This window comes from Acanthaster planci, linkage group LG20 (genome assembly GCF_054643075.1).
Source record: "Acanthaster planci isolate LZ-2023a linkage group LG20, COTS_SCS, whole genome shotgun sequence".
Classification (NCBI taxonomy): Eukaryota; Metazoa; Echinodermata; class Asteroidea; order Valvatida; family Acanthasteridae; genus Acanthaster; species Acanthaster planci.
The window spans coordinates 9,589,374-9,614,908 of NC_141796.1; the positions used below are offsets into that span (position 1 = coordinate 9,589,374).

Consider the following 25,535-nt stretch of genomic DNA (forward strand, 5'->3'; position numbering starts at 1 on the left):
GTACAGATAAATCCCTGTACTACCTTTTGAGAAACCACGCCGCCAATTTCTTTTTTCACTAATGGAGATGTCCATTCCAATCCTTTTGAATGTTTTACTGACAGAGAACTCAAATTGTTCAGTAGGGCCTAAATAGAACACATTGTTTCAATTAGGCAGATGGTTTTTCCTATTTTTGTAAGTTTGGCATTCATCTCCTTTTGCCTTTGTTCCTAGGACGGTGGACTTAAATTCTTTTGCCTCAAAATACTTTGCACTAATGGTGAGCATTCAAGTAGACACATCTTCAGATGTACATGTAGAACATGTTTATTGAGATCGATTTAATTATTCAAGTACATGTAGACACATATGTCTGCAGATGTAAAATGTGTTTATTGAGATCGGGTTTATTTTTCAATTAATTAGTGGACTTGTTTGTTGTCTGAAGGATTTCTCAGCTGGCTGGCATGCTGTGTACACATTCGTGGAATGCCTCTTTGGAGGCTGGAAGCCCCAGAAAGATCTCACTAATTAGTGGGCAGGTGTCAGGTGCATAAACACACATGCCTGTCTGCTGTTTCGCTGAGTGGATTTTTATTACTAAAACTCCAGGTACATGTACATGTAGGTGTACAGTGTTCACTTCAGTAGTCGTGTGAGTCGCACCCCACAGGTTTGCACATTGATGCACATCTGTTTGCAGTTGAGCCCTTGCTCCAGTTGTACACATTCAGGGAAAGGACCAAGGTCATTGTTGATTCTGACTGTGCCTAGGTCAACGAAGCATTCAAACAGGGAATGTTATTTCCATTTGGGATTTGAGCTCGGGGAGTGGTCGGAGAACATCCTTTTATTCTGGCGGTTGAGCTGTGTTGGATGTGACTGGTTCCGCACTGTGGTGTCGGCAGCTTTTGTTGGCTTCCTCCAAGAGTCCAAGTTTGAGGAAAGAGCAGTTAAACTGGTGTTGTGAGTACGGTAGTCCATGCTTTTGTGAGGCATGCAGTGTTTCATTGAACTTTGGAATCGTGGCTATTTTGCTGCAGCTGGTATCGTAGGTTCATAGAGAAGTACTTCCCCTGAGAAATTACTTCATCTGAAAGGTACACGTGCATGAGTTTCTCTGTGATCACGTTTTCATAATTCATGAATCCAACTACAAAGGTCAATGCTCCAAAACAGATTGCTTGTAAACACTCAAAGCCACATGTTGTAAACCGCAGTAGTCCGTAATGCCATGATATACAATGTAGTAGATCCAGTGGACAGTCTGGTTTGTGAAAGCCGTGAGGAACGAGAGAGTACATGTACATGTAATGATGTACAGTTGAACCATGGAGAAATAAAACTTTTATTTCTCCATGGTTGAACACACCACATGTACATGTACATGTGCAATCCTGTATAACATGTATACCTCCATGTATAGTACATGTACATCAGGGTTCTAGCCGCGGTGGGCGGCAGCGGGCAGCACCAGCCGGTACTGCCACCCAGCACGGACTTTCCAAAAAAATGAACTGAAGTATTGCAGACAGGTATTCACTTTGGATGACTTTGAGGTGCAATTGAAAAATAACCAGGAAGTGGTTTTTTTCCTTTGCTGCCTACAGTAGATACAAATCGCAGGCAAAATGAGAGCACTTGGTCCACATGTACATGTACATGTATGTGGCACTCTTCATGTGATATGCCTATACATGTACATGTACATGTACGCAACGCTTACAGTATCTCTGTGTGAGTGTTCAGCCGTGAACTTTAGTTCATGTACATACACTCATATCGGTATATCTACACCTTGCCTTGTTCGTCACATTTCCTGCAAAGCACATAAAGTGACACATGCGTCACTATCATAAATGTCTCATATAACCACCCATCGAAACCAAAATCCACCTGTCAAAATCACAGACAAGAGGGCCCAAAGTATCCAGGAATCCCAGCTGTGATAATTGCATTGGATGATTTCCTGGTTCGAGCCATCATTGAATGGAAGGAAACCAATCCGGCATTTCCACACGACCAAATATGGTAGGGCAGTGGCCGTATTTGGCAGAGCGCCCCTCCCCCCCCCCCCGCCGCACGGTTTCCCCTTTAGCATCCACACAGCAAAAGTGGAGATGTTTGTGTGTATTATTAAGGAGGGCTCAGCATTCCTGAACCCATTGTGTGTTGTGACCGGTAGTGGTGCTTTTTGTGTCCCTTCACAGAACAGAGGCTTGGTTCACATATTCGGCCCACCAAATTCTTCAGGGGCTGAGATCATGTGGTAACCAACAATTTGTGGATTGTAAGTTATGGGGTTCGCCCACATTTATTAGCCAATGTGATGGTGTAATCAGATTTTACATGTATTTAATAGTACCCTCTATCAATGGTGATTTAACCCTAACAGTACCGGGCGTTGTTGGGCTTAGAGTACTGAGTACTACAAAATATTAAGTAACACTCTGAGCCTGAAGGACCTAGCGCTACAAATGACTATTTCTGGCTAGGTTTATTCCATTGGTTACTCGTACAGAGAACAATGAAACCATGCATTCATAGTGCATCCACAGCACTGTATGGTACATTGTCTTCTCTATTGTGTTTTATGGCTTCAGAGAATAATAATGTCATGTCCTCTTACAAGCGAGAGGGCTGAGTACTACATTTTACTACTAAGTGGTACTTTGCAGCATTCAGGACTGTTAGGGTTAAAAGTTACCATTGCCAATTAAAAGCACTTTCATGACTGTGAGTGGACATTGCACATGTCCCGGTAACTTCCACAGAACTGGTTTAATTACATATTTGTACTTGTACATAATGTGTCCATTTGTCGTATAGCTTCCGTTTGTTTTAGACTTATTTGACAGCTGATGGCACAGAGTTTGCGTTTGTCATTAAAAGCAGATGTCTGAGGCTAGAAGTTTTTCTTTCTGCCAGAACGTCAACAAATTTCGAGGAGTCAACAATTTCTTGACAGATTTCTCAAGTCTGCAAGTTGGCTTAAAACTTGCACATCCGTGTACATGTATGTATGTGTACATGTACTGGGTACCAACAGATGGAAAGGTTTCCTTTGGATGTTTCTGTTGGGATGATTTGCGAGCCATTTCTGTGGAAGGTAAAAGCTTCGGAGGGATAGGAAAAAAAAGTGAAACCGAGTAGTTTGCAGTGAAGCGTTTTTTTGGTGTCGCGGTTTTACATCACATAATGTCCAAAGTGACCCAGGTACATTTACATGAATTTGAATTGTTACAGTGTCTGACTGAGTGTGACGGGACTCCCATTACTTAACCCTAACTACCTAGGGTTTTAGCAAAATCATATTGAAATCGGAGGAGTTGGGACTGTTAGGGTTAAACAGTGCAGTGTAGATGCACATACATGTACATTGTATAATGTGTGTATTTGGACATGCAAGTTTTTGATATTATCTGCCAGTACATGTACATGTGTCCATGTCCATGTAGAGGTCCAACCATATGTATGAAGCCAAACCACGGTGGTTATGTTTGTGTTGCGCATGCCCAATGTGTACCGGACTCTTGTCGCAGCTGTTCATCGGTATGTGAACAGTAAAAACTCTGTCAACCTGCGGTAGTCAAGCGGTTACAGCATAATGGTTTGTGACGCATGGAGTGTGGGTTCAAACCTGGTTCGAAATTGTGGGCGGGGAGGTTTTTTTTTTTAACGGAAAATAAAGCCCGAATGTTTCGGAGCCTAATTTCACACGTGAAGTTTTTATGGTTGGTTGGGCATCTAGATGTCATGCATTGTGCATGGTTGTGAACCGTGGTTTGGCTTCATACGTGTGACTGCATGTATAGCTTCCATGTCCATGTACACGTCCATGTGTTGACCGAAGAATGTTGATCACATGAACTGTATAACAAACTTATCTTTAGATCATTTTACCCAGTTTACACTTCCTTTTTCTTGTCCGCACTACTCTCTAGAATTTCTCGCCGACTTTCATTCTGATTTTCCTCACTCTGTGACTCGTGATTACTACTGTAAGCCGGCCTCATATTCTACAGCTCTACATGTACAATGGACACCGTCACAAATTGTGCCCCAACCTCAGGGAATGACCCACATGTACATGTACGGTACCCTGCTACCTGTACATGTACATGCCTTTCTGATACAGTTTGGAGTGCTTGTACACAAAATCACGCCTCGGTGTGCATGCCGGTGGGTGGAGCAGAGCATTTCAAGTACGCTCCAAGGTTCAATTGGCCACCGATGCTGTACCCAGCAGGCCTGGTACTCAGCCAGCATCACATATTTGTCTGAAGCACTAGACGGTTATCCATCTGGCACTCAATGTGTACTGCTATTACCTGTTAATTATCAGCTTTGTGCCGTAGGCACACAGATAAAAACTCCCCACCATCTGAGTAGTGATACATGTATGTGTACGTGTATAATTTATATACAGTTCAGCATACTATAATTATAAATTACAGAACACAGGCTCAGTTCATTTTATGAGATACTGTAGAGGTTTATTGTCACGGAACCTTTCCTGTTCCCTGCAGCTGTGCCGTTTGTCTGTATAATGGAGGCATGTACATGTACACATGTGTGCATGTATGTACATGTAATTGTTTCCTTATGGCACTTAAACATGTACATGTACGGTACATGTACACTGTACGTGTATGTGTCAGTACATGTATGGCGCATGTTCAAGTCCCTGTTCAGTGTACATGTGTACATGTATGTATGTGTATATTTACTACATGTACATTACATACATGTATACATTGTATGTTGTACACTGGGAGGGGGCGGAAGTGTGTCGTCCGAAAAGCGCCCCCCTGTGTTCAAACTCTTCTCATTCAATCTTGTGCAGCGATGGTGTAGACATCCTTTGTTTCTTACCGTGTAGCTGCGTTAAGATGGACCACGATGAGTCTTCAAAACCACAAACAGCCGGTACTGCGGTAGTATTTTTGATAAGTCAAGTTGACTCCAAGTGTTCAAACCTGTAGTATAATACATGAGTACATGTGTGTTTAATAAGGGACTTTCACTTGTATCAGAAAATGTAATTTTCGAGATGAAAATTGTCTTTAGGATAAATATTTTTTGCTTCATTTTGTTTACCTGCAATTCCTATTTGACTGTGCCGTGCCAACTTTGTTGCATTTGTACTTGCTGGTATCTGCTTCGAGTGGGAACAAACGAGGGCGTGTATTTAAATGAAAATGACCGTCCCTTGGTGGGAACTCACCTCGTAGGCTTACAGGTTTGTGCGCGTTTGGCGCAGGCACGCTGATTACGCACAGCAAATTTATGCTGGAATGGTATGGTCTCTGTGTGCGTTGAACACATGCAGGAACCCCCTGGTTGGAAAACTTCTCACTAGTCTGTCTGTCTTTTGCCGGTGAGGGTGCACTTCGACTCGGGCGGAAAGGTCACGTTTTGTGCTTCTGAGCACAGTTGTTTACATGAGTACATGGTTCTGCCTTTACATGTACCGTACATGTACAGTAGCTCTGTGATAGAATCAGATGTCACGAGGGCGACTTTTGAGTCGCAAGGCTCGAAAAGAATCTTGAACACGGTACACTACCTGCAATTCAGTCGACATCTGCCGCCCACGTAATTTCCGTTTTAATCAGGATGTTTACCAAACTGAGTGATACATGTACATGAAAGAGAGCTCAGTTTGCTCTTTCCAATACAAACTACAACTTGAAAACTCGCTTCTGCGATGTGTGACTCACGTCCACTGAGCGGATCTTACTTGTCCCACATGTATGTATTTTTCCCCACCAGATTTTGGTAGATGACACCCGGCCCGCCATGTCGGTCTACAGCGACGAGAACATCCTCTCCTCGGAGGGCAGCTTCTGGGAGATCGGCCAGTTCAAACGGACGGTCAAGCGGGTGGACGACGGCCACCGGCTGTGCAACGAACTGATGGGGCTGATCCAGGAGCGGAGCGAGATTGAGCGCAAGTACTCCAAGTCGCTCAGGCACTGGTCCAAGCGGTGGAACGAGCTCATCGATAAAGGTGAGGGGGGTAGGGAGGGGAGGAGTCAGTGAAGAAATGGGTGGGGGGCCTAGACAAGATGTTTTATTCCCTTCAGTCTCCCTGTAAACCTAGTCTTCTCAGGTCCTTCAAAATCAATGAAGTGTTTTGAAGAAGTAAGCATTATGATACATCTTAAGAAATGGAATGCAGCCGTTGTTACATGTACCTCAGGTGCTGGACAGAACAGGGAGTTTGACATGTATTCCTCACTTGCTTCAATTCCCTACGGTCTCCCTTTCACCTTGTGGCCCCCTGTCCTTCAAAATCAATCCGGAGTTGTAAAGAATTTTGCAGAATCCAGCCACTATTGTTTTCCCCTGTGCCATTCTTGGACTCTTCTTTCTGATCCAGTCCTATGGTAGGATTTCTGTTAAATTCTTCTGATCTTTAAGAGTATTCATCAAGAGATATTTTTTCTACTTTTAAGAAAGTTCCACATTTTTGACATTGTTCAGTTCAGCAGGGTTATTTCAGGACAAGTATGGTACACCGTTATCACAGTTTCAATTACCACCCCCCCAGAAAACCCTCAAAACTCTTGTTTTCTGAAGAGAGCCAGTTAAGGTGTTCATCATTCGCATGAATTCCCTGTATCTGTCGTCTGTGCCCCCAGGTCCAGAATACGGCACCATCAAGTCGGCCTGGAAGTCCACTCTGACTGAGGCAGACAGCAAGAGCGAGATCCACTCGGAGATGGCCAAGAAGCTGATGCAGGAAGTGCAGGGTGCCGTCAAGACCTGGCAGAAGGAAAACTACCACAAGAAGATGATGAATGGCTTCAAGGAGACCACCGAAGCCAGCGATGGCTTCGCTAAGGTCAGCAACAATTCTCCTGCCCATCAGTGATGTTGTACAGTACATAACCACAAGTTTTCCCCCTCCCCCCAAAAAAGTTTCGAGTCCGAGTTTCCCCCAGAAACTCACATTTGAGCGTGAGTAATAAAACTGCAAGTGAGTGTGATAACGAGTGTGAGTAGTACTGCATTGCTGCCAATTGAGGGTTTGCAGATGATGTAGTGCCTCCTGCATCCGCCACCTTGGTGGACTGAGTTGATTGGAGAGTTGCAGTTGTACATGTACTCTAAACTCCTCTGCTCAGTTTCAAAGGATTGTTCAGTTTTTAGCCCAGTGTGGCTATGTCTGAATCAGCAGGCTGGGGCTGAGAGTAATGCATCCCTCTATAGGATGTGGCTACAGCCACTAGGTCGTGGCTTCCATAGCCATGTGTGTTGTTGTGAGCTACAGATTTCAGACACGGGCGTCACTCTGAGACCGTGCAGTGAGGGAAGTTAACTTTGCCAAGTTTATGATAACAACACGTAAAGATACCTCTTTGAAGTAGTTCCTAGAATTGTGCCTTTCCTGATCAGATCAAAGTAATTTTCCAAGGAATGCAGGCATGCTTTATATACCCACTTTTGTCTCACTCGTCAAATCTCTAGGCTCAGAAACCATGGGCCAAGACACTGAAGGCGGTCAACTCCAAGAAGGTAGCCTACCACACAGCCTGCAAGGCGGAGAAACAGGCCGTGAGTCAGGAAGCAACGGCCAGCAATGACACGTCGCTCTCGCCAGACCAGGTTGGTAACCTGAGTGAAATTCAGATTCAGTACTCGCATTGATCCGGGTCATTGCTGGACCAACTTTGTATTGATTTGGATTGATTGATCCAGTACCGTACTGGGTCAAATTCAGATCAATGTGGCCATTTGCGTTCATTGATTTTGTTCATTACCATGCTAACTTCAGATTGATGTAGCCATTTTGATCCATGTCGGTATCGGATCCACTTCACATTGATTCAGATTGATTGATCTGGTTCAGTACAAGATTCTCTTCCAGACTGCCCTATCTGTTTAATCTCTTTGATCTTGATTTGTACCAGGGTCAAGTTTAGATTGCCCCATTTTTGCTCATTGATCCAGTTGTGGTACCACTGATGAAATTCAGTTAACCTGAGGTGTTTTCTTTCTTCAATCTTATTTTTTACATGATTTTTTAAAAATTCTGATGCAGATTTCCTGAACCATTTAGTCTCATCAGTTTACTTCAACACCTTCATTTTGTTTTATGTGATCTCAGGTTAAGAAGGCGAAAGAGAAAGTGGAGCGAGCCCAGCAGGAGAAGGAGAAGTTGGAGACGAGGTATCGGGCATCCCTGGACGACTTGAAGGCGCTCAATCCACGCTACATGGAGGATATGGGTATTCAGTTTGACAAAACGCAGGTACAAATTGAAGATTGCTGCTAACCCAAGTTTTGTGCTAAGAAAAACTCAGATGGGAACCGGTTGCAAGCACTACAGTTCGTGTGATATTTTGGCCGGTAACCTGATGCTAAGCAAATATTTTCCATGCTTAGCAAATTTCTGAACTGAGGTCGCAGCCCAAATTACTTGGCAGTGGCTTTCAAATTACACAGGAGACTTATGGCTGTGGCTGTGACCAGTCTCCATAGAGTTGTGTGTAATTTCAAGCTGCAGCCCAGTGTGGCCTTAGCGTAGCGGCCCCATAGATCTTTGTCATGATACTGCCATTTTGTCTTCCCCCTGTATACCAAGTGTCAAAAAGTAATACAAGTTTGCATGTTGATAAAAGCGAACAGACTATTTTTTTCTTCTAGCCTCATTTGCTTACATTGCTTTCAGTGGTAAACAAACACGATGGCTGCCCCATGATAAAGCTCTGTGGTATTGGCCCCAGCGCCTAAGATTGGCGTAAAATAGTGTCCAAATTCTTGCGTGCTATTTGATCGCACAAAGGGTGGTCATGAGAGGCGCTTTACGCTGTTCATTTCTCAGTTTCATTTTTACAGATATGAGGAGCACAAATTTTGATCACTATAATTTTTTTTTTTGAAGGCTTTTTTTTTTCCCCTTTTCATCACACTTCTGAGCACCTTTCCCTAAGCGCGGCGTTGTTTGGTTTGGATTCGTCTGGCAGGTATTTGAAAAGAAGAGGATCGAATTCTTCAAGCAGACATTGAAGGACATGCACAAGGTCCTGGACCTGTCCAACTGTCCCAGGTAAAGGTCCGAGGGGTCAGAGGTACATGTACACTCCACACTCCTGACCAATAGAGGACGGTCTACAAATAAGGCGGAATGTACACCGATGCCAAAATTAAATGTTGCAAATTATTTCCGATTGTGGCGATGTGGTCATAGAGGATAATGGGATTATCCAGAGGTGGGGATTTTGTTTTGTTCTTTCAGTTTTGCACAGATTTACACGGACTTCAGCAAGACAATAGAAAATGCCGATGCTGAGAAGGACCTGAAGTGGTGGAAAGCCAACCATGGCACGGGTATGGCCATGAACTGGCCAGACTTTGAGGTACAGTGCATCCAGCCTCCCCCACTCCCAGCCCCACTCCCAGCCCCACTCCCAGCCCCACTCCCTGCCCCACTCCCAGCCCCACTCCCTGCCCCACTCCCTCCCCACCCTCTCCCCAATCCCTCCCTTATCCCTCCCCCACCCATGAACTGGCAAGACTTTGTGGTACAGTGCATCCAGCCTCCCCCACTCCCAGCCCCACTCCCTGCCCCACTCCCTGCCCCACTCCCTCCCCACCCCCTTCCCCACTCCCTCCCCTATCCCTTCCCCCACCCATGAATTGGCCAGACTCTGAGGTACAGTGAATTCAGCCACCCCTACCCCTATCCCCTCCCCACCCCCTCCTCCCCTTCATGACACATTTGCTACGTTCGTTCAGATTCTTTCATTCGATTCTTCACGAGGAAATCCTTGCTCGCTCGTGAGTTGCCCCTGATTTTCAGTCGCACTTACCCCCTCCCTTCACTGCAGGAGTACAAGGAGGAACTCCACGCCATCGGCAGCAAGCGGGCGACAATGAAGAACTCGGTGAGCGGAGGTGGGGACGGCAGCATCACAGTCAAGACAGTCCGGTCCATCGATAACGACTACAACACCGAATATAATGACCCTCTGCTGAGCGCTGAGCGGTAGGTGGTTTTCCTTTTACTCTAACCATCCCGTCTTTCCGTCAAGGAAAAATACTCGGGTGCATGATATATCTTCTTTCCTTGACTTCCTCCATTTTATCCATACTGCTCTGACCAGCGTGAGCTGTATCATAGAGTTTTGTCATCTAGGCCAGTTTCTTTTGATATATGTTACTCCCTGTTACTCCAAGGTCATGGTGTAAACCCATCAGTTGAATCTAAGACGTCAAAATGGACTCAGTCTTGTTTTGATGTGAAGTCCCCAACTGCTTTTGTATGGGAAGAATAAAAATTGTTTATGGAGTAACAAGGCTGTTTTGTGATAGGCCTGCAAATAAACTGTTACCCAAGAAATTCTACCAAAGTGCCCCTGGCAATCTACTCGTTTCATTAAATCATGACTAAACCCATTGCTTGCAAAATCAGCACAATGTAAACCCAGATCTTTGACCAATTTGGCGCCAAGATTTTATAAAAACGTAATCATTGCATTTGTAGTAGGTACGGGCTGCATTTCAATATCTGTTGAATACATCCACGTGCATATTCTTTTCTTGCATCCAGACAGACCATAAATACACTCGGTAATCACAGATTTTGAATGTGAACATTTTTCTTGGGCCAAGTTATTTGAAAACCTGAAACTTGCAGAGGCACCCGTAACCCTTGTTGCGACGGAAATCCTGAAACTTATTTATCCTTTGCCTCTTGCTGCCTTGAAGTGTCCTCTTCTGAACTTCCTCTGAGCGCTGAGATTCAATCCCTTTGTTGACTGGTTCTATTCTTCTCTGGTGCCGCCTGTCCTTGAAACCTTGCTCAAGCTCTTCCGTCTTTTGTTGTCTCATTTGCCAATATTGCAATTTGTTCTTTGATGTCTCTGCAAAGGGCCGGCAAGCAAACCGTGTTGAATTCACCCCTGTTCCGACGCCTGGAAAATTTAAGGTGTCAGCAAGTTCCTCGTTAACCAACTCCTCCTTCTTTCTCTCTCTCTCTCTCTGCTTCTCTCAACGTTTGCCAAATTTTCCCGTGGACTCCAATGCCCTCCGCCTGCTCTGTGCATTTTTCCGATTGCTCAAATTATCTGCCTTTTGTGTTTCCGCCCCCACCCTACACTAAATTGTGTACATGTACCCCTTTGAAATCCACTTTCTCCTTCTCCGCCCCTTTTCCAACCAACGCTTGCCCTGCCTGTATTTTGAAAAACTACACCGATGCATATTTCCAACAAATGCCTCACTTTTTGACCAAATACCCTGAACGACTTCCCCCCGCCACTGATCGCATGACCCTTGCTTAAATATGCCCAATATTGACCTCTAATTCCATTCCCCTCGGTGACTTCATCCCCCAATTTCTGTACCCCTTCATGGGTCCCCCCTTCGTCCCCCTAGTGGTAGTTATAGTACCCCCAGTCCATCCATGAGCTCCACTGCCTTCAAATGGCCACACCACAGCGACGTTTCCGAGCCCTCTTCGCCGTTCACCAGGTACATTTGGCACACAATTCCTCCGGCAGTCGTGGGTGTTTTGTTGCATGCTCAGTGACTGGTGCGCCTTGTCGCATGTCCTAGAAGGCAGTTTTCCCTGTTCTAAAAAAACAAATCTGTCGTAAGCTAGGACATGGTGATGTGCAGTGTAGGTGCACAGGTGTATCTGTACACAGATACACAGTTTGATAACAAACGTTGCTGTTAGGAATCTATGTGTGCAATCTTTAGCTGTTTCGGTCACTGGCCGAAAAAGCTTTTGTTTTCGTGAAAATTTTTTTCTTTTTCCTTTTTTTTTCTTGTACTGGGTGTAACAGTAGAAACTGTACATGTAGATGCCAGAGTTGTTAGCAATTACATGTGCTGTACCACAGATACCTGAAACTTCAAATGGACGTCTCTGACAGGACTTTTGTTGTTAGAAAGCACTTATATCTAACAGGTGCACAGCGATCCGGAAGCTCACATGCCTACAGTTACATTATACATGTTTTGTGTGTTTTGACTAATCTGAGAAGTGTCTATGCGTGTGTGTTTTAAGTGTTGGATGGTATGTTTCAACAATGTAAACGAAAGCTCCAGAAATAAGACTTGTTAAGGGACCTATCAAAATGCCAAAATATTCAGGCAAACAAGTATTTCTACATGTATTTCATCCCTTTTCCCCATGTCATGAAACTTTCTGGAAATATTGATCCGCTTGTTTGTTCATTAACTGAGTGGTGTGCACCCCTAATGTGTCTCACTTGGTTAGTGTATTTTAACAGGTGAATGGTGTATTAAAACGTGACACATTGGAATAGTTTCCAAGTGGATTTGTGGTGTGTCCGCCTCTACAGGAGGAAAATATTCAACCTCCGCCCCAAATGGCAGTTTTGCTTTTGTGTCCGTGATGATTATGCCCGAGAAGAAACTTTTCCCCCAGAGCTGTGTAAAATTATGAAGCAGCAAAGAATTGTGGGAAGAAGCCCAAACTTGGTGCCTGTTACGCTGTTTGGCCGGCAGGCGCCCACCACGCTGTGCAACAGTTCCTCTCTGGCTTTTCTTTGAAATGTGGCCTCCTAAAAGTGCATTGACATGCATATCAGTATCGTGTACTCTCGAGTGATGCTTTATTGTTTAGGTGTGTTTTGCTTGCCCCAAGTGAGTCATTTTCCCTTTTGCCCTCTGTTGATATTTGTGCCTGATTTCTGTGCTAGTCTTGTCAGTTTTTATACATGCGCCGTACCTGCAAAATAGTACCATGCAGTATAAGAATACCAGACATGATCATCGTGGAAGGACACTTTGGCTCAGTTGAGGTCACGCGGCCCGGCTCAAGTGTGTTGTTTTTCCCGCTTAATCTCGTGCCCACAGCAAAAGAATCATGATTGTAAAGTCGTTTTTACAGAGCACTCAAAATCCCGCTTAGATTAGAAACTAAAAGCGAAAACGATTTGACGGGATTTTCTGAGGAAAAAACTGAGCAGAGCCAGAAAACCTGAGAGAAAATGATCCAAATCGCACCCCTGTACATTTTCAATGGCCCTTGCCGCTAAGGGCATTTGTGCGCATGCGTGCATAATTATGAATTTATTAGTGGAAAGGTCTATTCTACAGCTGCTTGTTTTGCATAAGTGTAAAAAAGTGCACTATGCACAGTTAAAACAGTGCAGTACGCTGGTTGCGACTGTGTGACTGCGTGGTCACGCTATTGTCGTGGATCGACCAATCAGAACTGAGGATTCAAGTCCTGCTTGAAGATAAATGCCTGTATACATGTACACTATGTATGACCAAATATGTTTAACCCCTTGACGCTGGGACTTTTTTCTGAAAGCCGACTCCGAGAATTCCAGCCTCGCTCGGCCACAAAGGCCACCTGCCAAACCCCAAATTCTCGGTTTGTGGCCCTGTGTGCTCTGCATGCTTTGATTTACACAGTGAAAACGCTGATAGCTGGGTGGCATGTGACTCTACTCACCCTTCCACATTCCTGTTGCCTCTTTTCAAAGTGGGGACTATTGTGAAGCTGGTGATTATGATGTAAATTCGGCCTTTACATTTCTTGGCAACACACAAAGGCCAATCACCCTATATACAAGAGCCAGGGTCTGCCTTCTTTCACCGTGTTTGCTCGAGCGTGGGCTGAGAATAATAGCTGAAAAGCGGGCCGAGGGATCTCAATTTTTACGGGCGGCTCTTACCGCTTCCCGGCGCGAAGAGGTTAAATGGCTGTGACTGCAGACATGTGCATGTGTGTTTTACATGTACATGTACATTATGTACATTTCACAACCTTGGGTACACGTTTTGTTCCACATCTGTGAAATGTGCATGTCTTTGTATATATGTACATAATGTCACACTGTCTCCTCCTCTGAGTATGTCCACTTGTCTTTCCACCAGTCTGTCACCTCACCATGTGGGCAGGCACCCTATTTCACAGGATTACTGTCTGATTCTCTGACCATTATTAACTTCTGGTTCCTCCCTCTGGGTATGTTTTTCTTTTTTTTATCTCTCCAACCTTCTGTCCCCACCATTTGCTGCCACCACCAGTAACTATCCCGGGTACACCCAGTACGATGATAATGATAACGACGGGTAAGTGGCCAGTAATGCATGCCTGGTGTGGGGTGTAGCTCACTCATGGCTGGTTGTCCGGTAGCTGGAGTGTACTCACGCAGGTTAACCCTAGCCCTCTCTGATTCCGCTTACTGATAACACCGATCTCCTTCAGTTGTGCCGCACTGTGTAGACAATGCCCATGCCACGCAGACCTACACTTTGACTCAAGGTCAACGACCTGCATCCAGAAATGTGCTAAGCAGGGAAAATGTCTGCTCAGGAAAAGCAGGGCACCACCTGATATTTTGTGCATTTGCTTATGTCTTGCAAATGGTTCTCTGCTAGTTTTGGTCAGCGTGTAAATTGACTTATTGCGTACCCCGTCGCACCTTGAGGTCCCTCGAGGTCCAGTGGTAGTAGGCAGAAGGCTGCACCGTGCTATGTTGTCAGATCACAGCAATAACAACACATTTCACCACAATTTTTGTTTATCGTAGCTGGTGAAGCCGTGTCCAAATTATCTGGCTGTGGCTTGGGGTAGCACGCATCTGTGGGAAGTGGCAGCAGCCGCTAGCCAGTGACTTTTCGTAGGCGCACGTGTTGTTTCTCGCCACAGTCGTAACATTGGACACAGCTTGTGCACAGTTGTGAATAACCCTGACTGAAGTTTCATGGTTTGATGTTTAGCTGTGAGCTCTTGGTTTTCACCAAGCAACCTGGCTTCCAGATTGGCTATTGTTTCAAGCCTAGCAAGTTTACACGTCCATGTATTTCAAGCAGCCAATTTGGGCGATTCACAATAGAGCGCCTCCAAGAGTTTGCAGCGCGTTGGCCAATCAGAACACGCGAAATCTCTTGACCCTTTCCAAACGCGCACTGGGTTGACAGATTTCTGGCAAGGCGATTGGCCAACGCACTGCAAACTTTTGGAGGTGCACTATTGTGAAACGCCAGTATTACTTATCTTTTGTTTTAATTCTGCTTTGTCTATTAGTAAAATGCTGAATCCAGTGAAAGTATGCAAACATTTTGCTTCTCAGAAAAAAAACAACCCATTCTCTGGATTGCACTCGCTTGTTGAGATGAGGAACTCACAGTTACCGGGTGTTCTGTTGGCTGTTAACTAACAAGACTAAATGATACTGTTTCCTCTTGTCACTAAGTAGGCTCTTGTAGTGCGTAGCACCGGGAAGGTCGTAGGCTTTGCACTCTGGCACCTTTGTCATTGATCAGTGGCTAAATAGGAGAAATAATGTAGATTAATTAGGTACAACTGGACGCCAGTGCCTCTTGCACGCTGGTACCTTTAAAAATACATGTATGCCTACGAGTGAAGTGTCTCATTGATAGTTGCACAGCGCCCTCTTTGCTCATGCACAGAGCTAATGGGATTTTTTGTTTCTAGAGTGTGTAGTTTGAATGGGGCACACTGTAATTTTTTTTTTTTTACTTCGCTTGAAATTCAGACACTGTCAAGGTAACCCTGATATTCCATTGTTGACCAGTCCATACATGTAAGAGTATGAAGGGGAGGGGTGTCCTAGTCTCGTTTCCAGACGCTTTCCGGTACTTTGTACATGTAGGATACCCACCAGAGGCTTGGTAATTTACAGCATTTTGGTGTGTGCCCTGATCCGTGTGTATATGCATCTCCCTTCTCTTTTCTCCAAACGACAGCAGAGATAATATTAGCAGCTTGAGCAGAAGGCTAGTTGGTGACCTTTGCACTCTGGATATGCGCATGATTCATGTCTGAGGATGTGTCCTTCCAGGTGATGATAGGCGCATGTTTGAGTATGCAAATAAACAACTTCTTGTGGTGCAACCCCAGCGGGCCAGAGGCCAATTTCATGGAGCTGCTTAAGCACAAAAGTATGAAAAAACCTTGCTTGACAAATCAGGTTACCAGTCAAAGTCCATGTGATTTATATTGGTTTGGAATGGTACTCACCTGTCTTTTGGTTAGCATGGCAATCACCTAGATTTTGAGCTGGTAACCTTTTTTTTAAATGAATGTTTTTTTTGTGCTTCAACAAATTTTGTGCTTGAGCAGCTCTATGAAATTGGCCCCAGAGCTGGGGGAAACATCCACCAGACGGCATACCCTAGGTGGCATCATGTCACTGAGGTCCACAGTTAATTTCTCAAGAGATAAAGTACTCAATGACTGGTGCAGGCTCTCCCATATTTGTGCCCAAATTTGCGGTTTACATGGGCTCCAGAAATGCTCTAGCAGAACTACATGTGTAGTGCCTCACCTCGCACAGTAATAAACTCATTGGTTTTCTTAGCTTGCATTGAGGGCCCTGTCAAAAAGATGGAAGTAACTTTGAACCAAACAGAAGTGCGTAACCAACATGTATTACCACTTCTAGAAGTTACATTGTAGACTTTTGAAAATTGATACGTTGATATTTGAAGGACTGCTTTACAGACAGGAAAAAGATTCATCGTAGAAAATTTTATTTTAATATTGTTCCTCAAATGTACAGTTAGTTTCTTGATTTCAGGATTTCCATTTTTTTTTGGTTGAAGCACGTTTTTTCTTTCCTTCTGTCCTGTCCTTAAACTTGTCTGCGAGATTTGTGTTTTACCTGTGATCTCTGCTTTGTTAACCGTGATTTATGGAAATCTCTCTGGTCTTCATGCATGCCAACAACACCATACACGTAGGTCAAATTCATCTCCAAGTATGTTGTAGCTGATATTTTAATGATCTACGCCAATATTATGAAGGTGTTACATGGTCGCAGATTTTAGTTTGACTCTTTTTTTTTTAAATTAGTATATAACTTGTTCTGTATATATGGAGAGAAGTAGAGTAGTTAGTCATACTTACAAGTTACTACGTGTGGGTTTCTGTTTTATAATTTTTTGTTTTACATTGGTACACGAATGACAGTGACACAGCATACTGCACGTTTCTGTCAATGCAGTTGCTGATCGCTGTCCTGTGATGATCCTTAGTAGAATTGACACGACAGGTGTCGACGCTGTTTGTTTTGTTTAGTGCATGCCTTTGTGACTTTACCTTTTCAGTGATTTGCATTTTTCCATAGCGTGTAGTACATGTACGTTTGGACCGGTCCGAGCATGGGCAGGGATGGGGTCGCACTCTAGGACCGCAGTAGTGGCAGTGCCCTCCCGATGGTACATACGTGTACATGTAGTCAGCGTGAGGCACCAGACATTACTGGAGATCCTTATGAATGTTCATGTATGGCCATCCCTTGCTTGGATTGGTCACCAAATGCTGTCTTTCCCTCGTGTCAATTGAAGATTGAAGAATAGAGCTGTTGCACTTCAGGGGGAGCATTTACATGTACACTGTTGACGTGCTCAGTGATAGTCTTAGATAGGGCTAGCGTTCCGTTAAAAAATGTGCAACCCCCCCTCCCCCAAAAAAACTGCTTAAGATGAATTAAATTGATAGATAAGAAGAAGAAGAAAAGTGACTTTGGAAAAATTACAGATAAAAAGGAATTAATTGAAGTTTGCTGATAGGTTGAGGGATGGATTGGTTGGTAAGGTTGGCATAATCTGGGAGCCCAAGTATGAATTCTATGGGGTGTGGCCAAGGGGGTGGGGGTGAGGGTGTGACAAAGGGGGTGTGGCCAGGGGTGTGGCTGAGGGGTGTGGCTAGGGTCAAAGCTTGAGCTTCATTGCACTCTTCTATCAGTATTTCATGAAAGGTTTGGACGGGTTGCTTTGAGAGATTCGTACTGATCAGGGCATCACATTCTGTGTCAATTTTCACTGCTTTTAGCAAAGGTAGTTTTTGTGCAAACGCAACGCTTTCTTGCCTCCAGAACTGAGTTGAGGTAGATGTGCTGTGCTGGAAGTCTGCAAAGCAGTGTTTTGGCTTGAACAATTTATGTTTGGGGTGGGGCTGGTGAAGCAAAATTACGATTTTAAAAGGAAAAAAGGCCTTGGCCCAATACGGGCATTTCACAGTAGTGAGCCACCAAGAGTTCAATGCGTTAGCCAATCAAAAATGTGTCAACCCGTACATGGAAAGGGTCGACAGACTTCGTGCACTGTGACTGGTCAACACGTTGCAAACGCTCTGAGGCGCACTGTTGTGAATTGCCCGTAGTCTGTGTGGCTGTGCAGTGCAAGCAGGGTTCCCACGGTCAGGGAAAATCTTGAAGAATCCTCTTCGAGAAAAAAAGTTGTCTTGGATAGTCATGCAAACGTCATGGAAAATTGGGGGAAAAATAAGATGTCCTTGAATGCCGCTGTCCCAGGGGAAAAAAAGTCATTATTATGCAAGGGTTTTTTTTCTTAATGATAGGCCACTTTGATGCGATAACGGAACCGTGATTAATTTAATTAATTTACTGGTGCTGTCCTCGTCAGTCTGGAGTGGCGGCTGTGGCAGCCTTCCAGTTTATAATACCAAACAACTTTTCTTTGGCAAATATTAAATGTCATTAAAATTGGTTTTGGTCCTGAAAAATCCAAGGAAAGTCAAAGATTTTTTTTTTTTCTGATTTCTGCGGGAATCCTGTGTAAAATTTTGCCAAGCGCTGAAAACATTTACTTCATGGCCCAAAAAAGTGTAGAAATAGCGAGAACATCGAGCGCTGTGTGGTTGCTCTTGCTTCATCCCTGATCTTTGATTCCTTTGTCGCTGACAAGCAGACAGATGTCGCAAGAATCCCAGGAAGAGGGTGTGCCGGTGAGGGCGTTGTACAAGTACGAGGGTCTAGAGGACGACGAGCTGTCTTTTGAAGTGGGTAAGTTGAGGTGGCCGGTATCGACCAATCACTGCCCAGCAGTTCTTGGCTGGCACCCGTCATGCAAATTCAAGACTTTAAAAATGGTTAAGCACTTCCCGCTGGGGTACCCAGTTTCGGGCACATGGGCTTTATACACGATGCTGGGGAGCTCGAATTAGGACAAAAGAAATTCAGAAATTGGACCTCAGAAATTAAAGAAGTCACTGAAAACTGAATATTTTCCTGAACGTAACATCTGGACTATAAGTGGCCGATAAAGGTTATAATGCATCAACCGAAATCGGACAAAAGAGCTGGGCCTTGTAACAAAAGACTGTACTCGGAACAAAAGACTGAGCTGCTGGGAATTGCCAACATTTTTTCAGTTGTCAGTAGCGGAGGAAATCTGTCATTGTTTTGAAAGATTATACCACTGTTTGTGGCATCCAGTGTGAGCGGATTACCACCGGGGACAAAAGCGCTCCAGCACTCCAGGGATGGGTGATGCAATACCACTGCATGCCAATCTGGCCCCGATTGAAAAGACATCAGCAGCGCACTGTGCCAGTTTCGGGAACAATAGAAAATTACAAACACGGCACTACCTGGGCTCCTTTTACAAGGCAGCAGGCCTGGCTGAAATACTTTGGTGTCAATTGATGTTGTCTGTCAGATTAGAGTAGCCACCAGAGAGTCCTTCGTGTGGGTGTAAACGTCCAGAAAAGGAAGTTATGAATTTTTAAAGAATTTTGAAAAAAAAAATGAAAAGTCACCTGGCTCAGCAGGATCAACATGGATAAATGGGCCCGGCGTGAAGTGGTTAAAGATGAAAAAGATGTACCAGATTTGAAGTACCATCATGCACTTCCAGACTGTGCAACGCATCAAAATAGTGAGTATATTACTGTAATTATACTAATTTATTCATGTATTCGTGTTTCCAGGTGACATACTAATCAAGCTGGATGATGAGGATGAGCAAGGCTGGTGTAGGGGGCGTTTCAATGGGCGAGAGGGGTTGTATCCGAGCAACTACGCGGAGGTCATCTAAGTTCGCTGATCAGCAAATCTGTTACTGTCAACAACTCTTCCATTTCCTCCAGTGGATTCCATTTCTGTGACATGCAGATCCACTGACATGGCAAATTTGAATTAGAAAACTAGATTCTTCTCCAGAGATTCTCTGTGAGTGGTTCACATCCACACTGTCTGTTGATCCATTTTAGTATATCAACTAAACTATCAGTTGAGTGTAAATTGGTGGACTATCCACACCATGAGATAGTCCACCAATTCCTCACTAGTTGGGTGCAAGTCAAGTCCAGAGTTAGTCTCCAGCTCTAGTTGGATCCTAAGTTTGCTTGTGAGAATATTATTCTTTGCCAACCTCAGAGATATCAGCGATGCATGTATCGTTTTTCATGTCCTGTGGATCAACTGATACACTGTGTGGATCAGTTAAAGACAAGTGGATTCACCACAAGGCCAGTAAAAAAATAGCTGTAGCTACGTTACCTCTGATTTGTAGTTACTGCGGGAGATTTTTTCCACACTGATCAACTTGTTTGGTACATGAAAAGAATCAAAGCCACGTACTCATTGTTTGAAGATGGCAACTGTGGTTTGATGTCTTTTCTGACATGTATATATTCAAGGTGACATTAGGCTTCTCTTTCGTTGAACGTTTGGGCATCCACTTTAAGCATGGGTATCAGTATCATCTGTTTGGTGCATCCACGAGACCTTGTGGAAAAATTGAGAATTGATCGTAGAGTTTTACAAAATCATGTCCTTTGAGTTCACTTTTCCTTTCAGCAATTTTCAAAAGCTTTTGATCCAAAGAAGTTATTTCCACATCATTTAAAAAGAGACAACTGAATGAAGGTCTTTGTTTAAAGACTTAGATTTGTCAGGTCACATCAAGTTTTTTTTAGCAATATCTTTCCTGTCAGTGAGTTAAGAGAGTAAATTCGGCATTTTGTGGATCCACGAGCACACTGCAGTTTTGTAGCTGATCCACTTGCTGTCTTCAGATGTAGCTGATCAGTTGTATCAGATGTGTCAAGCAGTCCTCATGGTATAGCTATCAGTTAAGCAGGACTGAAAGAAATCAACAAATGGTGGATCCACCAGCATTTTGTAGCTGATCCACTTGCTATCTTCTGATGTAGCTGATCGGTTGTATCAGATGTGTCAAGCAGTCCTAATGGTATAGCTATCAGTTAAGCAGGACTGAAAGAAATCAACAAATGGTGGATCCACCAGCATTTTCTAGCTGATCCACTCATTGCTTTCTGCTGATCAGCTGTATTACAGATGTCAAGCAATAAGGTAGGTATCAGCTGGGATTTCTTAGTTGATTTTTGCTCTGTCATTTCAATTAACCATTTTAGTTTTGTTCCTATTTTCTTTTTTGTCATTAATCCTCGTTCGTGGTTGCGATAAGAGCTTTAATTAAAAAAGAATTAGGTAATGCACTTTTAGAAAGAAGCTGGACCATTCCTATCACTTTGTGAAAATATACATCTTTCCTCATTGCCAGCTTACCGTCAATGTAAGATATTTTTTGTAAATTTGTTGAATGGATAGAACTGCATATTTTCCGTTTGTGACGTTTTTGGCAGATGAGATATTTTTGTAAGTAGGCAAAACACGTTAAAGGAGTGGTTTTTTGAAAGTTGAAGAGGGGCAAGATATCCGCGTCCAAAGAAGGAATTGTGGGTGAAAAAAAAATGGTTGTGAGGGTTTGGGGCCAGTTTGAGTGAGCTGTGGAATGTGCAACATGGCTATGCTAAACAGATTTTCATCAAGAAAAGTTTGGAGACACAGTGTATTGCTTTTGAATTGTTTTCCGCTGATGTTTTTCTACTCACTGATTTAAAAAAAAAAACAGAAACAGTTGGTGGCTGAGCAGTTCAGCAAAACCAGGCCTAGTTGGAGACCTTTTTTGGTTGCAGTTGCTTCAGCTGTACTAATAATATTATTTATTTGGGCAATTCCACATACAACATGACAAACACAAGACTCAGCGGGCCGCCCAGGAGAACATAAAAGTGTAAAAACAAACTGTCGCCGAAAGGCGTATGTCTCCAAAAATCAATCGAAAAGTAAGGCAAGAAAGGGCACCTAACAAATAATAATCACTGAGATCAAAATATGGCATTGGGTTGAAAAATTTATTGGGCTAAAATTACTAATCTGAATAAAGAGAGCTCAGAGGCAAAAACAACAAACGGCCAACAGCCTATAACCAACTGTTTCACGTCACTTCTCTGGCCAGTAATTCTCTTTTCTTCCTGGAGAAATAACTCTCTCTGCACAGTGCAGTTTGGAAGCTGGCCCTAGAACGGAGCATGATATCAATCGGGTTATTCCAGCCTTTTTGTATTCCATTGTTTTGTTAATTTTTTTGTGGAACAAGCCAATGCAGGCAGATAGTGAGAATTCTCTGTGGCTTAGCTGTAGTCGGACTTCTGATGACGGCAGTTCTTGCATAAGTCAAATCTTTGATCTCTGGCCGACAAGGCAGTTCTGTTAGACATGTTAGAGATACGTGGATGTTGCAAAAACAAAATCCTGGGTTCTTCCCCTTTTATAGAATCATTCCTTTTTTGGGGGGTGGGGTGGGGGAATGCCACTGCGTACCCCTCAGCAGAAGTGAGGAGACTTGTTGGTTGGGACCATCTCAATCAACTGAATGCCTGGCACATACTGACACTGTACATTTCAATCAAAGTTGGTTGCACATGCTCAGTGTGGCCCGCGTCAAGTGCGTGATTCTGCTTACGTACGTGACCCTGCCAAAAGGATATCAATGCAGCGTAAAAATGTGCCATTTCTTGTTCAAGTGCTGAGTGGATACGTTGTGGCTCTTCCCTCCTCAGCCCTGCGAGATCCTTCAGAACTTGTGGGACTCGGAGGGATTTGGGGAGCTCTGGGTCAATGTAAAACAAACTCCAAGCGTTGGCTGTTTTGCTGTAGTTTGATGACGTGGCGATCAAATAAGGAGGCCCTAAACTTGCATCAGTCCTCTCTTGGCCGCTTATAAAGCTCTGTATTGGCATGGTAAAGAGCTGAATCTGTGCTAGAATTGTTGTCACTTTGATACGTGTGATGTGATCTGAGAAAACTTTAATATGACACACTTTTTGTTTTTAGATGTATTACATTGACGATTTTCGGTTGTCTACAACAGCAATCTAGGTTGTCCAGAATCACAAATGAAACAGTTTTGAAAGCAGGACAGTGTCCCGATCAATTGACGTTGGCATGCACCAAAATGACAAAGCTCACTGTGTAAGAGGGTTTTTGGCAGATCTCAGCACAAATGCTATTCCATGCACGGCACACGATGGTAAATGGCAAAGAAGCCGACAAGTTGTCAATAATGGCACATATAAATCCCTGTTACTGCAGTATGCAAAAAATTGATAGTCACACTAATTATTTTTGTAGATTAATTTGATAAATGTCGTGACTGAGATCACATGTATTTGTCTAGTTATGAAGGACTTTTTTTGTTTCGGTTCTTGTTACTTTAATAGTTTGCAAAATTTGCAATGTAAATTTACCGATGTACTGGGGGCTTGTAATGTACATAATATACATATTTTGTATCTGATCACTGGATGGTATTGGTATGATATTATGAAACAGATTAAGAAATTGGAGTGACGAAAACAAACAAATTTGTACGGACATGTGTTTGAATCTTGCAAGCAGAAGAGTGCTGTAAATTGCCAAAATTTATGAGCAGATGAAGTACGCACGGAATTTGTTTTTCAGGGTAAGGCTTTCAAGCAAAACTTGATCCAATTCCATCCATGTACTTGTAATAGAGATGCATCCAATAGGGAGAATTGGCTGGGCAGAAAGAGTAACAGTGCATATGTGGTCTCGAGTGCCATACACAGGTGCCATACACAGGTGCCATACACAGGTGCCATACACAGGTACCATACACAGGTACCATACACAGGTGCCATACACAGGTGCCATACACAGGTACCATACACTGGTGCCATACACAGGTACCATACACAGGTACCATACACAGGTGCCATACACAGGTGCCATACACAGGTACCATACACAGGTGCCATACACAGGTACCATACACTGGTGCCATACACAGGTACCATACACAGGTACCATACACAGGTGCCATACACAGGTGCCATACACAGGTGCCATACACAGGTACCATACACTGGTGCCATACACAGGTACCATACACAGGTACCATACACAGGTGCCATACACAGGTGCCATACACAGGTGCCATACACAGGTGCCATACACAGGTACCAGACTGCTGCATATTCAGGGAGATGTTCCTCTCCGTCCGACAAAACAGAGATCTGGTACTGTTTTAAAAAAGCGGTTATGTTCTATCACCCAGCTGACAATTTCACGCTCGAGAGCTACATCATCACACATTGGAAACTTTCAGCAACATTAAGATTTCCCCTCGTTGAAGCTTTTGTTTTCTTTTCCAAAGTATTATCGCTGAGATACCAAGGTTGATCCTTGCAATTCTATCATATACTACACCTGTTAATTATTTAAATTATTCAAATTATTCGTATTATGCATATTATTATTCATGTCGTTTCACACCAGGAGAATTGTAACCAGAATTTAACAGGTTAAAATGTTCACTGTATCACTGCTTGATGAATATTTATTTGGGTGATTATTTTAATGCATTTATGTAAAATCATAATAGTCAATTGGCAGTTGCTTTTCCATTAGAAAAGTCATGAAACGGGATGTTAAACTTCATGTTCCTGGTTGTTTGTGTTTACAAGTTTTACTTCTACGTATGTTGGGTCAACATCGGGTTTTAAGTCTTGTGTTCGTTACGTCCCAAATTAATTTTGCTGGGTGATATTTAGATAATGAAAGAGGTCCCAAACATCTGAGGGGCAGCATGGTTGAAGTAAAAAAGTACCAATTTTAAAGAGCACTTCTATGTGAATAAGCACGAAGCCATTGTCTGAAATGCACAAGGGTTTATCCACTATGAACTCAGTGCGAGAGTTCTCCTTGTTTTCTCCAAACAACGCAATCTACATTCAGAATTCGCATCTTGGCATGAACAGAAAAAAGCCCTTTTTAGCTTGTTATAGTTGAGCTCCGAAGACAAATGACACTGCGTTCGATTTGGATGCTTCCATATTGATTTGAACAGATAAAAGCAGAGAAAACATGTTTCCCTTAGAGGTGCTCTTTAATGTACGGTTAGTTTTGTCACAAATGCATTTAACGGAGGCAATGTTGGTCGGATATGAAAAGCAGAATTCGGGGGGGGGGCTGTGGAAGAGTTATATGGTACATCCCACCTCAATCTCATCTGATTTGCAGCCTTTCAAATGATTGTGAAACTTCAAGGGTTAATCTCGTCATTTTTTGTGGAACTGTACGGGATTTGTCCTTATTTCCAATCGATCCGACATTTGCCCTTCCTCTGCCTGCCAGTTCGCCAATACCCCGCTTAATTGCCCAATCCTGTAGGCTATGCATTCCCTTCCTTGTTCCTTTTGGCTGTGGAGACAATTTTGAGATTAATAATGTATATAAATTGCTACATACATGTATGACTAGTTTTTCTCTATAATTATATATAAATACAGGTGCAAATACAGCCTGGTGTGATTATCTGATAATAAAGTAAACCAAAGGTTTATAGAGAAAACTAGCAGTTGGGATGCTTGTCCGTCACAGTGCTTTCTGGCCCCCAAAAAACAAACCTGCCCATTTCCAGCCCGACCCCAACTCCAACTCAACACAAAAACC

At 43.5% G+C, this 25,535-nt stretch overlaps 1 protein-coding gene across 5 annotated transcripts in view; it reads left to right on the top strand.

Annotated features, from left to right (window-relative positions):
• LOC110974992 (protein kinase C and casein kinase substrate in neurons protein 1-like) overlaps positions 1-25,437 on the top strand; it is a 28,063-nt gene extending 2,626 nt beyond the window's left edge. The window contains exons 1-12 of one of the 5 annotated variants that reach the window (XM_087130398.1): positions 813-948; positions 5,758-5,995; positions 6,630-6,832; positions 7,459-7,596; positions 8,099-8,242; positions 8,958-9,040; positions 9,230-9,350; positions 9,822-9,979; positions 11,371-11,466; positions 14,008-14,052; positions 18,661-18,755; positions 19,682-25,437. In XM_087130398.1, coding sequence (XP_086986524.1) covers positions 5,785-5,995; positions 6,630-6,832; positions 7,459-7,596; positions 8,099-8,242; positions 8,958-9,040; positions 9,230-9,350; positions 9,822-9,979; positions 11,371-11,466; positions 14,008-14,052; positions 18,661-18,755; positions 19,682-19,788 — 1,401 coding nt within the window. In that variant the 5' untranslated portion in view covers positions 813-948; positions 5,758-5,784 and the 3' untranslated portion in view covers positions 19,789-25,437. Of the gene's footprint in view, positions 1-812; positions 949-2,248; positions 2,273-5,757; positions 5,996-6,629; positions 6,833-7,458; positions 7,597-8,098; positions 8,243-8,957; positions 9,041-9,229; positions 9,351-9,821; positions 9,980-11,370; positions 11,467-14,007; positions 14,053-18,660; positions 18,756-19,681 lie in introns of those variants that run through there. The other 4 variants (XM_087130399.1, XM_022227008.2, XM_022227009.2 and 1 more) reach the window with 4 other exon arrangements.
• Positions 25,438-25,535: the final 98 nt, after the last annotated feature.